The following is a 14,508-nucleotide window of genomic DNA, read 5'->3' on the forward strand; positions in this document are numbered from 1 at the left end:
AGCCAGTGGTTTCTGACTGGTATGTTATGCTGCTTTTATGTGGTCTGGTAAAGATGATCCTTACCACTTGTAAAGGGGAAATTATCAGCCCATTGTGTTCAGGTGCTTTTGTTGTGGTAGAGAAGAGAAACATGCTTGATCCAAAGATTATCCTGACCAACTACTTTGGTTGGATAGTAATAGGGTAGTTCATCTGAAGAGGATGCATCAGATGCATGAACTGACTGCTACTGATCATCTGATCAAATCAAACAATAACATTCATTTCAAAAACGACACAAGAGAGAATGCTTAACAAGCATTGTCTCTATGGGGAACATTTGATCTTTGTCATTATTTTTTTTTAGGTTAATCCTTTGAATACAGAAAAGGTTACACAAATATATTTTGCCTTGCACTCCATATACTACTGTCAGTATTTTATAACTTCATGGTTTAAATTTCGTATATTTTTCTTTTCACTTTTTCTTTTTTCATGGTGCTTAACTATCTTAATGTGTGTTTAATAAAATCCTGAAAACCATTAATTGGTCTTCAAATTATCAACAGCACATCAAGTAAAGTAAAAAAAATCCAACTCCACTGCCTTGCCAGTTATTTTAAGCGTTTGGTATGCTGAGGTGAGCCTATAATTAATGCAGATAAAGTATGCATAGCAAAGCAGGGAATTAAGTCATATTTAAGTCATATTTCCATCAACCATCTATCATTCTACACCAACATTCTGTGCTTATAGAAGCTTCTTTTTAAAATGGCACAATCATAGAAAACATACAACTGGAGAGGGTGAAGAAGCAAATATTTACAGAGTGATCAGAAGGACAATAATGCATGTGTCATATATCAACATGTGACTGCACTGTGTTTGCAGTTGAAAAACAAACAAAGGAGCAACCTGATCAAAACGTGCCCATTCAACCTTAACAGATTTTTTTCTTACTCAATGTGAATGTCTAATCTGAGTTTTTAAACCAGTTTGATGTGCATATACGGTATAATAGTACATACAGTTTACAGTTCAAGTCAGCAAATGATGTTCAATGAAATACATAAATCTAAAACTGTTTACCTTTTTATAATTTATTCTATTTAAATCTTTTTTCAGGTTATACTGAAGCTTGAATATATTTGAGCTTGAAGCGATGCACATTACAAGGTTTTTTTTGTCTAACTCACACAGGCTCACAGAAATACAAGCCATTTCTTTTAAAAATGGGTTTGATGTTCCAAAGCATGTCAACTTAGCTCATACATTTTGAAATTTTAAACAATTTGGGTCTTAATTTTACCAAAATGTCTTATATATATTGTCTATGGATTTTCAGCAATGTTTGGGTCAGAAGGTAGATTTTGTTAGTCAGGAAGCCATTTGATGGCTACTATTAAGCTACTTTTTACATGCATTTGAACAGTTTGACCATTGTCTAGTTGGAAGAGCCAATAGCTTCTATCATCTTCGTAAATAAATAGATCTTTTTAGTTTTTTTGAAGAACAAACCAAGATTTGGCAACACTTAAGCCATTTAAAATGGCAGATGGTGGCAGTTGCCATACTACTACACTTGTGAAAGTAAAATCTGTTGGGCTCTTTTTGGCATCAAGACATTTATTCTTATTGCCACATTGCCAGACAGGACACTGTAAAAAAAAAAAAAAAAAAAAAAAGGCAGATGGTGGACAATTGTTTTCCCTTTTTATGCTGAAATAATGTTATCAGCCATCAACAAAAAGCATCTGCTGTAACACCCCCACCTTATTTGAATCTTCCTAAATAAACAAGCCAAATCCACTCTAAAGATAATTTTATGATCAGATGAAAGAAAGATTGAGCTATATGGTCCAAAAGACAAGAATAATACTTAATCAGTTGAGATGAGCCTTTCAAACCTAGAAAAACTGCACCACCAGTTGTGCACTGCAGTGGTAGCATCAACCAATATTTTATAGTCAGTGGAACTTTTGAATTTTATAAAGTGGGTGGGAAAAATTAGAAGGGATTACCCAATTCCGAATCATTTCACTCTATTTGAAAATAAACACATGGAGAGTAACAACTTAGCCCTAGCAGTGTGAAAATATTCCCAATGACTCTAGCTATACGTCCGACAGGAAGCATGTGAAGCTAGGAAAATATGTCTCTGATTCCCTCTTTGTTATTTCCTTTCTGTTCTTCTTTTCTTTATACAACAACAGCTGGAACCTCCATTCACCAATCTGTCAAGTTCCTGAAGTCACTGCTCTCGTTGAGGAGGAAAAACAGAGGAGAGCTAAGCTCAGGACCTTACGTGGAAGCTGAACATCACCTCCCACACTAAGAAGGCTCAGCAGAAAATATACCTTCTGTGACAGCTGAAGAGCTTCAGTCTACCAAGGACAAAAATGATGTTCTTCTACTCTAATCCATAACTGCTTACCTCCTCCATCATCCTCATCCTCATACGCTGCTGCCACCAAGAGAGATAAGGGCAGGCTGCAGAAAGGGTGTTTAGCTGGAATCTTAATTTTCTTCAGGAAATGCATACTTTCAGAACTCTGAGGCCAGCAGGGGTGACTGCACCTGACTAAAGTGCAAACAACATATGTCTGCACTTGTGAATACTATATAATTTAATTTTAGTTAGAATTGTACATATATTTAATTTCTGCTACAGTCATCTTTCTCTGCATAAGTTAGACTTTTTTTCTCTATTTACTTCAAATTGTTATGCAGGTTGTTTGTATTCAATCTGTATTCAATATGTTTTTAAATGTTTTATGTCAGTTGTATGTTTTTCCATGTTTAGCACCTTATCAACAAAGCAAATTCCTTATACATTGAAAACTCTACTTGGCACTAAAGCTCTTTTTGATTCTGATGTTTGAGCTTGTGTGTGGACAACAACAAATCTAAACTTGTTTTTTTTCCTGATAAAAATAAAAAAAATCTGTTAGAAATCCTTGATAATCAGATTGTTCAGAATATAAGGATGAAAAAACCAACATAATCACACAAAAAAAGAATGATTTACTATTTAAACTCCTCTTATGCGCCCTTTAAGGATAATGACTTTGCCAGACTTGGGAAGAAAAGAAAACCTTCAGAGGAAACCAAGGTATTTTTGGCATTAGCACTGTAGTTAAGAAGGGCATATCATGTCCAGTTTATACTCAAAAGCAAATAGAGATGCTTGTAAAATCCATATGCTAAAATCATAGCTTAAAACACATGCAATGTTCATTCACCCAGAAACAGCACAAGCACAAAAAAAATTACTTTTGTGAAAAAATTATAAACAAAGATTTGGGAGTTAAAAGAATATACTAATCTTCACTTAATAATTGCAGCAACCTTTAAGAAAAACACATGATAATGATGAAAATGTCTACAGAGGAACAGATTTCACTTCACTCACTTAACTTAAGTGGCACCATTTGCATCCCTCTATCGGATTCAGAAGAGCTTTTCCTTGTTTTTGTTACCATCCTTTTTCTCACTGTGAACTAAAAATCCTTTATGAAACATTAAAACCAGCGTCTCAATGTGAAAACAATCCAAGACCAAGCCAAACTGAAACCCCATCATTTCTAACTGGTAGCTCCGTTTCCAATGCACCAGTCCTAGTAAAGTGCTGCATGCTGCAAGGACTGCATTTGCTGAGAAATCCTTTTTTCTCCTATGGAAAAAGTCAGCGCAGCTGCAGAGATCTGCGAGCTAAAAAAATGAGGAGGCTATTTAAGCAGCACAGTCATGCTCTCTTCCACACACAAAATGTGATACGCACAAAGACACAAAAAAACAGCTCAGTTGGAAACAAGGGAAGCCCACAGGAAACACTTTGTGGGGCTCCGGGCATGTTGCCTTGCACAGCTCTGGCCAGATTAATATATTATGCACAACACACTCACAAAGTGCCTGCAACCATGCTTTCTCTACAAATCTGCAGCACTGCAGAGATGCAGTTGCAGAAAAATAGGATTTTAACACAAACACACAAGTAAGACAGGATTTCCTTCTGTCTGTCTTACCATCCCAATCTGTCCAGGAGTTCTTTCGACTGGCAGGGCTGAATTGGAAAGAGGAACCCAGTCCTGAGATGTCAAAGTTCTGGATCAGATGACTGAGGCGGTTCATGATCCTGTAGGACGCCTCTCCGCCCTCCCGTAGGAACTCAGGCAGTGACATGACAGGAGGCCGCTGGTTTTTACACAAACAAAAACTGGCATGCAAGGAGACCTCTCGCTGCAAAAACACTCTCCTCAAATCCAGACATGGACGGAAACCATCTTTTGCTCCAAATAAAACAGGATCACAGCGAAAAGGTCTTACATGCACTGAGTGAGGACATCTCTGCACTGGGCACAACACCAGTCCAGTATCCTCTGCATTGCCACATTGGGGACTTGATAAAACAGCGCCGGCAGAATTAGAAAGAGCTGAGTCATTGCATGCACAACCTCTGAAACCAAAACGGTTTACTCTGAAGGTGAGAATGGGAACACAAACACACACACACCCTGACACTCATACCTCCAAGTATGAGCAACTACTGAAAGTTCAGAGCCGTAGCAGCAAGTAAGACAAGAGGGAAGGAAGTTTTAATGCAACAGAAGCAGAGGGCAGCCGGTCGAAGGCAAATCCCCTTCTGCTTCTCAGGCTAATTATACTCCTCCACTCCTCGACTAATCTGCCTTTAAATCTGTAAACGCTTTCACACATCCAATGCCTGGTGAACAACGGGATCATCTAAAGAACTGTAACTGCTGAAACCTATCATCTACAAAATAATGAACTTCCATCAAACAATCTAAAAGCTTTATAGTGTAGGAACAAATCTTTTTGTTGATATGTTGTCTATGGGCACACAGTCAACGAGCAATGACAGGGGTTTTTGATTTGAGAAAAGGACCCTTTCTGTGTCTGTTAGGTTTTAGGGTGTTTTTGTGTGAGTGTTTGGCTCTGCTGGGAAGTTAAAGCTGGCAAGTAAAAGACCCCTCACTGTTTACAGGCTGAGAGAAAAGATGGGAGAGTAGCTGCCCTCTCACATACTGATGAGGCAACGGCGCACATCAGCACTGTTTAAACAGATATGCAAGTGAATTTTACCATCTTCTGTGCCCCGTATCATCTATTGCCAATTTTTCATGTTTTCTTGACATCTCCTGTTAAAGTAGATGTTTCCCCCTGTTCACAAATATAAACTAATCCCCATAAAAAAGATATTGGACCATTGATGTCAGACAATAAAGAAGCTCATAACTCTTTCCCCCAATATAAATGCCTGCATCTTTACATTTTAATGACAGCCTCATGTATAGAAAGAAAGACATACTTTAAATATACTGTTTAAAGTAGTTATTATATTAACACGATGGCTGGAGCTAATATTTTGGTGCTGGTAATCAATTTAAGCTAATTAATATAATAAAAACTGCTGAATTTTCTGTCATGACCCAAAGTTATGGTCCTGACACAGGCATGTTTAACTGAATAGTATCTGTTCTGGTTTACACTCAACTCCTAACCCTGGTTTGTGACATCATGTCAGTCATATCCCTAGTGAGCTCTGTTGTTATCTCTGCTCAGACAACTTTTTAGTCATGCCCTACTTAAGTGCAGTTATTTACAACTACTGTTGCCACCCTTATGAAAGTGTAAATAGGGACACTTTTTGGCCAGAGATCGTCTTCCACCGTTTCCAAAATTTGAATTCATTTTAGGTTTTGTGTGCAAATTGCTTTTTGTAAACATTTAAATCAAACCTAATTTACAACAGACACATAGTTTTGTTTTTTTTGCAAATCAATATTAATTTCTAAAGCTTCCAATATATATTCTATTAAATGTAGAATAAATGATTTGATATCACACATGCCACAACAACTGTTATCTTTTAGGCCCTGACTGATAAGCTGGGAACTAAAGCAGCGTGCTGGATCCATCTGGCTCTACACCTGCTCTGCCTTAATGGATGAACACACAGCTCAGGTGACTTCTAACCGAAGAGGGAAACAGAACTTCACATTATTTACCTAAAAACATCCCAACATTGATAAACTTCCACATTGACCTTTATGTTCAGACAGAGGAGAATCTAAAAAATAAAATAAAATCAAAACCAGCACTTCCGATCAAACCGCTCCTTTTAAACGCAGAGACACCTGGGCTGTATGAAACACTTTTTAAATCCCATTTACAATCCCCCCTCCCCACTTCCCCAATCTATAAGCATAAGCAAACCACTTCTATGCACAAAAATAAGCCGAATAGAGCAAGCTCATATAACATATGTTAATCAAAACTTTATGCATCAAACCACCCAAAGAAGCTAAAATGAACAAATTCCTGCAGGAGGTTTTTACTATGACAAATGCAACTTAATGTGTCCTTTTAAATACACGAAATGCAGATTAACTCTCCACTTATAGAATCATGGGAAAGCTTTCTGTGAAAAATAATTACAGTGATATTTCTCCAGCCCACTGTAGGCATCATCCCTCTTGTTAGAGTAATGGTCAGCTAGAGTGTAAAACTAGACATGCAGAGAATTCGGATGGTTACTGGATTCAGACATTTTTCAACTTTATTTACTTTTCTGAGGGACTAATAGGCTGGAAACTCAAAAATCTGGTCTTATTTCTGACTTTGAACACAGCATCAGCACTATCAGGTGGTGTAACAACACTTAAGTGTAGAAGTTGTTACTAAAGGATGAAGACTTAAATTAAGATATTAAATATTTGTAAGGTGTTTTACATGAAGTCAGGTGAAACATAAAAGAAAGCTAAATAAATGAAAATGAATATTTTCTGAAAGTTTTGATACTTGGTTTCTAATTTTGAGCTTTCATCCTCTTGTTGGATGGGAAATGCTGAATCTGGAAATCATAAAAAATATCTGCTATCCTAAATGCTTCACATATAGAGTTTTTTGGCTTTTTCTTTTAATTTATAATTGTACATTTAAAAGCTGAAAAAGCAGACTTGTAATTTCCTATCTACCATTTTCCTTTAAATGAGTGATACGCTGTTATATATTGATGTTCCTCTCACTCAGTGGCAGGACTGCTTCTAATATGAAATAATGCTCACAGCAGGAGGAAGGCTAAAACAGATATTTTGATGATGCTTTTCTCTCTTATATTTTAGTTTTCAAAAAGGAATAAAAAAAAAATATGTAGGCATGTCAAAGCTTTATAGAGACAAGAGATCAGCCCCAGAGTTCTGATTAATGTACAGTATGTGTAGTCAGCAGTTACTAGGCAGAATAATTGGTCTGAGGTTAAAAAAAGTTACATGCCATTTGAACATTTTGTTAGGAGTTTGTTAGGACAAAATTTGGCTGACATTTTGTATAAGTTCTGATGTTTCCTCAGATGCCACCAGCGGTAAAAGAAAAAAAAAAACACTCATCAACATTAGGTCTAGAACAGAAATGACCTTTACTGTTCCCTTATTGGTGTCACAGCAGCAACATGAAATGTAAATGGAGTAAAAATAAAAGAGTAAAAAAGATATAAGAAAAAAATAAGAATAGTATACACAGTAAGGGCAAATTTGCAACAAAGGAAAAAGGAAAACCAACCAGTCATTAGCTGTTAAATCGAAAATAAGAGAATCTTCTCATTTAATACCTTTGGTATCTAATCAGCCATTCTTTTTCAATTGGGAGGCTCTTATATAACATTGGTGGGTAGATGTTTTATCTAAGTCTGCTTAAGGTGTGACTTTTTGGAAGCAGTCTTGACCTGGATTACTGAGAATCTTCACAGGTATGTTCCCTCTTTACTCAAAAATGTGCAGTAGAGGAAACAAACATTTTTTTTTTCAAATATGTATGCATGAGACCTATAAACACAATAACATAACAAAAACATATCCAATAAGGTGCATTGCTGTTCCCTTTTATTGCATTAACTTCTAATGTGCAGGAAATAACTCATTTAAATCCCTAAAATATATAGTTTTAGTTATGACCTAGATTTTGATTAAAACATAAAGCCCGCCCTCAGCTTTTAAGATAAAATGGATTAAATAATAACTGGGTGTGTCTGACTTGTGATTTCTAGCCAGCTACTATTTCAGAGAGAAAATGAAATCACAGTCTATAGCAGGACAGGAAGAAATATAATTGCCTTCTTTGTTTGAGTTTACAGTTATTGATTACATGCTCATCTAACAAAACACACCGCCAGAAACCATAAACAGAAACAGACCACTGCTTGCTCGGTATAGTTTCTATGGGAAATCACATACATTTAATATGGTTGTCTGCTTGCCTCAATAAATTGCTTCTCCAATCTTATATTTTAGAGGATGCAAAACCGTCCATCTGACACCGTTATCTATGAATCTCTTCATCACTCTCTCTTCCTCTGTCTTCTGCAGTCAGAGTCAAGCTCTCCTGTCTAAGCTGATTACTGCTCACATCCTCCTGCTGCACAACATTCTTGTCACATATTCTTTAGTAACTGTTAATGACTCATGTTGATTTGATGCCATGATTAAATCTGCAATAATGGAAAAATAATAGATTTCATTTCTTTTTACTGTAGAGCAAGAGGTTTTTGCATTTTGCATTCCTTTTACCCTGGACATAAATTGCTATATTTTTCCTCCTTTCTCAAGTCCACCCACTCACTACTGTCAAGCTTTCAACCATTTCTCATATTAGGAAGGAAGGCATGAAACTAGCCAAGAGCTTCTAATGCTTTATTTATAAATGTAGCAAATAGCTGAAAGATTTTCCTTACCTTAATAGTGCATGAACTGCCTGGTTGTTAAAGTCAAGCAAATAAATTGAGCTAAAACTGTTTGTGTTTAAGCGCATTTGTGTTAGTGAGACAGGATGATGTGCTCCTGCTGGGTAGATTAAGGCACATTTCTATAAATGGATCAGAGCAAATTGGAGACAGAATTCAAAAATCGTGTTATTGACCATAGTTGTGGGGAGAAGAAACATATGCAGTGAGGCTGGATATGTCAAAAGGTCACACAGATTTCTAAATAGTTATGGAGATACTATGTTGGCAAAAATCTTTTGATTATTTTCTTTTTAATAATAAAAAAAGTGTGGCTTTTTTGGTGGATTACTGGCTTTAAGTATGTGACCTGGAACATCAAAGTGTGCAAAACATGGATGGATGGAATATGAAGCTGTATCAAACTAACAGAAAAATCTACAAAACATAATTTTTGGGAAGAATCCAATGAAATAATCATGGCGGGGTAACAGAGGTCAGTGAGTCGCATGCGGCTCACAGTTCATCATCTTCCTCAACCGTTTTTGCAGCCTGGATTTCTATGCATTTAAGGTCAATGAACAGATATTTAAAATTGTAATGTTTTTCAACAGAAGTCCGGAATCATTTCAGTGAAATAATGTGAAGTCAAAATGTAACACGAATAATAGCCACTCTTGACAAATCACTGTTACTGGATCAAATATGGTGATTTAAATCTTGTTTCTAAAACAGAACAAAATTGATTTAAAAGAGAGAAACGAAAGTGTTTGGAAAACACCCATTTTGAGAGAGCAACATTAGAAACAGCAATATATTCAAGTGCCTGCAAACAGATAATGGAATATATATCTTCAGAAAAAATAGCAAATAGCTGGCTTTGATTGTCGCTTTTACCCACCTATGGTTTGGGTGACGCTCCTTAGTCTCTCCAGCAGCTCCCCAATAGCCATTTCCTCAGTCTTCATCCACAGGAGCATCTTCCAGAGGGACAGTGGTAAACCAGCTGTCCAGCCAAAATACACCTTCCTAGGAAGAAGAGACAGCTTGGCAGCTTTGTAGATAAGATGATGATGAAGATGATGGGAAGTCGACTGTCTTCAATGACGAGCCCAGGCAAGCCGAATGGAGGAGGTGGTTCCAGCAGGGTAGAGTCATTAAAAGATATTGCAGCTTGCTTACTGTCTTTTTTATTTGCAAATTCTGATAGTTAAATTAAATGCTGTATGAACAAGCCTGGTGTAGCCCGGATGCTTGTGAAAGATGAATGCTGAGAAGATGCTGCTAAAATGGAGGGAGGATGGATGCTGAAGCTGCAGTGACAGCCCTGGGAACGACGAGGAGTCATCCACAGGGGGATGTAAGGCAGAGGATGGCAGCAGCGAAGACGGGGAGGAATGGTTGCAGGAGACGGCCTCATTCACACATGCATGTTTCAGCCTCAGCAGGCATGATGATGCAAACCTGTGCAGACCCCCAGTAGACAGTTAGGGGGAGGGGAAGTGATGACAAGCACTGCAGGTTTTTACAAAGAGCTAATGCAATAGTGACACCCAGTGAGTGAGAAAAATATAACATCTGATCCAAAAACCACAGTAATGTTAGAGACCACTCTGGTGCTTGATTGTCACCAGTTGATCAGAAATGCTATTCTCATTAAAACAATCTGGGATTATAAAGCCACTATTAATGGAAATCATTTACAGAAGTGTCTCTAAAAAGTAGGTTAAATCGGAACAAATGTTTATACATTTTCATTAATCTGTATGCCAAACGTAGGAACCCTGATAGGTACGATTAAATCCTGCCATACTTACAAAGCAGTTTGGATGGGTAGGTATTTTTTTTTAATAGTTGTTACACGATCACTCAATTTCTACCAATATTGGTTGTTTTGAACTACCGCAATCATTTATCAAGTCATAGTATATTACTACTAGAGCAGTACAATTAATTGCATTTGTAAAATAATTGCAATTTTCAAATTGCAGGAGCACTCTACTTTATTCTTATTACTGTATTACCAAGGGTAAGACCTTAAATCTCCCCCTCCAGGCCTTTAGTTGGAAGTTATGCACTTTAAGTCTGAAAATCAGCTATTCCATTAAACAAACAAACACAAAAAAGTAGTGTGCCAACATCTTTACATGCAAAAAAAATACCTGGTAGATGAAAACAGATGTCTCCAAAAACCCTAAAAACATGATTGAAGGACCTCCAACCCTTTCTATCAATCAGATGCATGCCTCCATAGTCAGAAGGCTGCAACATTTAACTTCCATGGGAGATGTGCTATGATGAAACCTTATATATATATATATATTATAAAAAAACTCTTCCTCACCCACCCCGGGCGGTCTCCCCTTTCTTCCTCCAAGCTTGGGTACTCTAACAGAGGCCTGGGAGCTTGAGGGTCCTGCGCAGTATCTTTGCTGTTCCTAGAACTGCGTTTTTCTGGGCCGAGATGTCCAATGACCATGGATACCACTGATGACCTTCCAGGTTTTCTCCAGCTGTTCTCTGAGCCCCAGGTATTTCTCTAGCTTCTCGTGTTCCTTTTTCCTGATGTTACAGTCACTTGGTATGACTATGTCAACCACAATGGCTTTCCTCTGTTTTTTGTCCATCACCAGAATGTCTGGTTGGTTTGCCATTACTATTCGGTGTGTCTGTATCTGGAAGCGCCACAGGATCTTGGCTTGGTCATTCTCTACCATCTTTGAAAGTGTTTCCCACTTTGACCTAGGGGTTTCCAGCCCATACTCTGCACAGATGTTCCTGTATATTATTCCAGCCACTTGGTTATGGCGCTCCATGTAAGCTTTCCCTGCCAGCATCTTATACCCTGCAGTTATGTGCTGGATTGTCTCAGGGGCCTCTTTGCACCGTCTGCACCTGGGGTCTTGTCTGGTGTTTTAGATCTAGGTCTCTATTGCTCTGGTGTTTAAGGCCTGCTCCTGTGCAGACGTGATGAGTGCCTCTGTGCTGTCCTTCATTCCGACTTTGTCTAGCCATTGGTAGGATTTCCTGATATTTGTCACTTCAGTTATGTTTTGGTGGTACATCCCGTGTAGGGTCTTATCCTCCCATGATGGAACCTCTAGCACCTCATCTTCTGTTCCCATTGTCCGAGACATTTACTGAGCATGTCGTCTGTTGGAGCCTTGTTCTTGATGTACTTATGGATCTTGGATGTTTCATCCTGGATAGTGGCCCTCATGTCCTCAGCCTCATCCTTTCAGCTAGCGTACAGTCTCAGGGTGCTTCGGGTTGTACCCTCCGTGCATGTTTAGGAGCTTTCATCTCTTAACATCTATGGCCTTTATCTCATCTTTTGGCCAGCTTATTATTTCTCCAGGGTATCTTATTACGAGTAGAGCGTAACTATTTATTGCCCGAGACTTACTGTATTCTTGCCATTCAGCTGACTTCTTAGGACCTGCCTTTCTCGTCGGTGGGATTTGACTGTAGCCGCTTTTCCTTGTCACCATTTGATTGTGGGATTCCAAGGTACTTGTAGCTGTCCTCAATGTCTGCTATTGTTCCTTCAGGGAGTGAGACCCCTTCTGTGTGGACTACCTTCCCTCTTGTAGTCAACATCCGACCACACTTCTCTAGTCTGACATCCCGATGTCTGTGCTGTAGATCCAGTTGGCATGGATCAGTGAGTTGATGTCTCACTCATTCTTAGCGCACAGCTTGATCCATGTGGAGGAGATGACTCATGGTGACCTCGTTCCTGAGTCGGTATCCATAGCCCGTCTTTTTGGTTATTTGGCTGAGGTGGTTCAGGCCTATGCCGAACAGCACTGGGGATATGCTTCTGTATATGCCACATTTGTGCAAGTGTCTTGCCATTGCACTCAAGGGTGGTTTTCAACAACCTAATTGAAAAAACAACAACTATGTGTGTGTGTGTAAATATATATATATATATATATATATATATATATATATATATATATATATATATATATATATATATATATATAGTTAGTTACAGGTGCATCTTTATTTTTTCATGACTGTAGTTTTGGCTTTTTATGTTAACATCTAGTATTTTTATTCTTTCCATCCCTTTACTATTTTCCATTCTTTTGTTTAATGTTAACTATAAAGTAGCCCAGATCAGCAGTTTCTGTAAAAGTGAAACTTGACTCATAAGAAGTAAATACATAAAAGATGTCAAGGGAGGATTCTGTTTACCTGACCCCTGCACTCTTTAGATTAGCATTTCCTAGCATTTTCAGCCATTTATTGTGGATGACATTTTTATGTCCATCCTGTTTATTTACACTACTGGCATATAGTGAAAATAAGCAATAAATCAACCTAAATCATGATTATCTGTTAGTTTATTTTTTTGGGAATAAAATAACCCCAAAATAAATTGAGAATAAAAGAAGCAAGGCTTTAACATTCTTGTTAGAAACGCTGTTGTGCATGCGTGATCCTTAAGGGTACAGTAGACGTACAGTAAGACAATGTAAATGTGTAGGACTCCCGCTCAGCAGTAATTAAAGTGCAGGCCAGCATTTAAAAGAATAAAAATACTCAATCTAGATCTTGTTTTTCTTTCATTCTTTATTACAAGCAGAATGACAGTGCTTTGTCCTCATTTGCTACAGACAGGCTGGCAAAAAGTCAACGTGAAGTTTTGAAATCTTTATCCAAAAACAAGAAAAAACCCAAACAAATACTTTTTCAAAAACTGTTTCATAATACAAACAGTGCCTACTAAAGGTACTATGATATGAAGTGCGCTCTTGGAGCAGAGCAGTTGATGTTTCAGACCTTTGCCAAGCTCAGGAGTGACCGGATGAGCACCTGCTGTTGTGCTGATGGACGTAGAAAAAGCAGTTTGACATTCTGATCTGCAATACAAAGGCTGGTGTGATAAACCCACTGAGACAGAGGCCGGCACCTACAGACAGTTCTTTCCTAGTCAGGTCGTTTGGTCACTTCTTTTAAATCCTCGCCCACTACAATCTTCTTAGAAAAATAAGTTGTGAGGGAGTGTGAACTATTACCTCCACTTGAGAAACAATAGATGTTTTCTGTAGGGTAAAACTGATCTGCTGTAAAACAAAGTGCAGTGTGTATGACTATAGGTAACTAACCATGTAATTTTACTCTCACTTTGGTTACAAACATCAACACGCACTCTAACAGTTAAAATATAGTCTTCTCTCTGAGATACAAAACTAGTGAAGAAAATATGCACACTTGACAACACAAGAATGACATAAGGGTGAAAATTAGAGCACTCAAATACCAAAAAATAAATAAACTTTACAGTATTACTGTAGTAGGGCTGGTGCACAATGTTTAGAAGTATGGCAACAATACAGTGACCACCACAAAAAACATGAAGGTTTGACCCGAGGTGGCTTTTATGGAAGTTTTGGGCTTAAAACTAAAAGTCTGTAACCTAAAAATTTCCCATTAATGTAATAAATCATCTGTGCCCCAGTAGAAAAATACTGAATGCCTGTTATCAAATCTATACAAGTTGGCAGATGGTGATGTGTATGAAAATAAACTGTACAAACATATAAAAATGCTTCAGAATGTCACATTCAAGACTTCCAGAGTCAGTAGATTTCTATGTTAGCAGACAAGATAGGCTTTGGACCAAGAGGACTTGGGAAATGCTATCAGAAATGTGGAAAAAGTGGTTCATCCATTATGGGCTACAATCTTCCGATACAGGACATGATGGACAAATCAGCTCAACATACTTGTTGACTTTGATTGTGACGTCGCCTATTCAAGTCTCCCTTCTATACCC

The 14,508-nt window shown here is 37.8% G+C and overlaps 1 protein-coding gene across 9 annotated transcripts in view; it reads right to left on the bottom strand.

Annotated features, from left to right (window-relative positions):
• mcf2lb (mcf.2 cell line derived transforming sequence-like b) overlaps positions 1-10,200 on the bottom strand; it is a 43,230-nt gene extending 33,030 nt beyond the window's left edge. For 3 of the 9 annotated variants that reach the window (XM_038302410.1, XM_038302415.1, XM_038302409.1), the window contains exon 1: positions 4,006-4,580. In XM_038302410.1, the coding sequence (XP_038158338.1) occupies positions 4,006-4,162 (157 nt within the window). In that variant the 5' untranslated portion in view covers positions 4,163-4,580. Of the gene's footprint in view, positions 1-3,392; positions 3,627-4,005; positions 4,581-9,618 lie in introns of those variants that run through there. The other 6 variants (XM_038302417.1, XM_038302411.1, XM_038302418.1 and 3 more) reach the window with 4 other exon arrangements.
• Between the last annotated feature and the right edge of the window lie 4,308 nt (positions 10,201-14,508).

Source organism: Cyprinodon tularosa, unplaced genomic scaffold (assembly GCF_016077235.1).
Source record: "Cyprinodon tularosa strain WSP-4 unplaced genomic scaffold, ASM1607723v1 ctg49, whole genome shotgun sequence".
In the NCBI taxonomy this organism is placed as follows: Eukaryota; Metazoa; Chordata; class Actinopteri; order Cyprinodontiformes; family Cyprinodontidae; genus Cyprinodon; species Cyprinodon tularosa.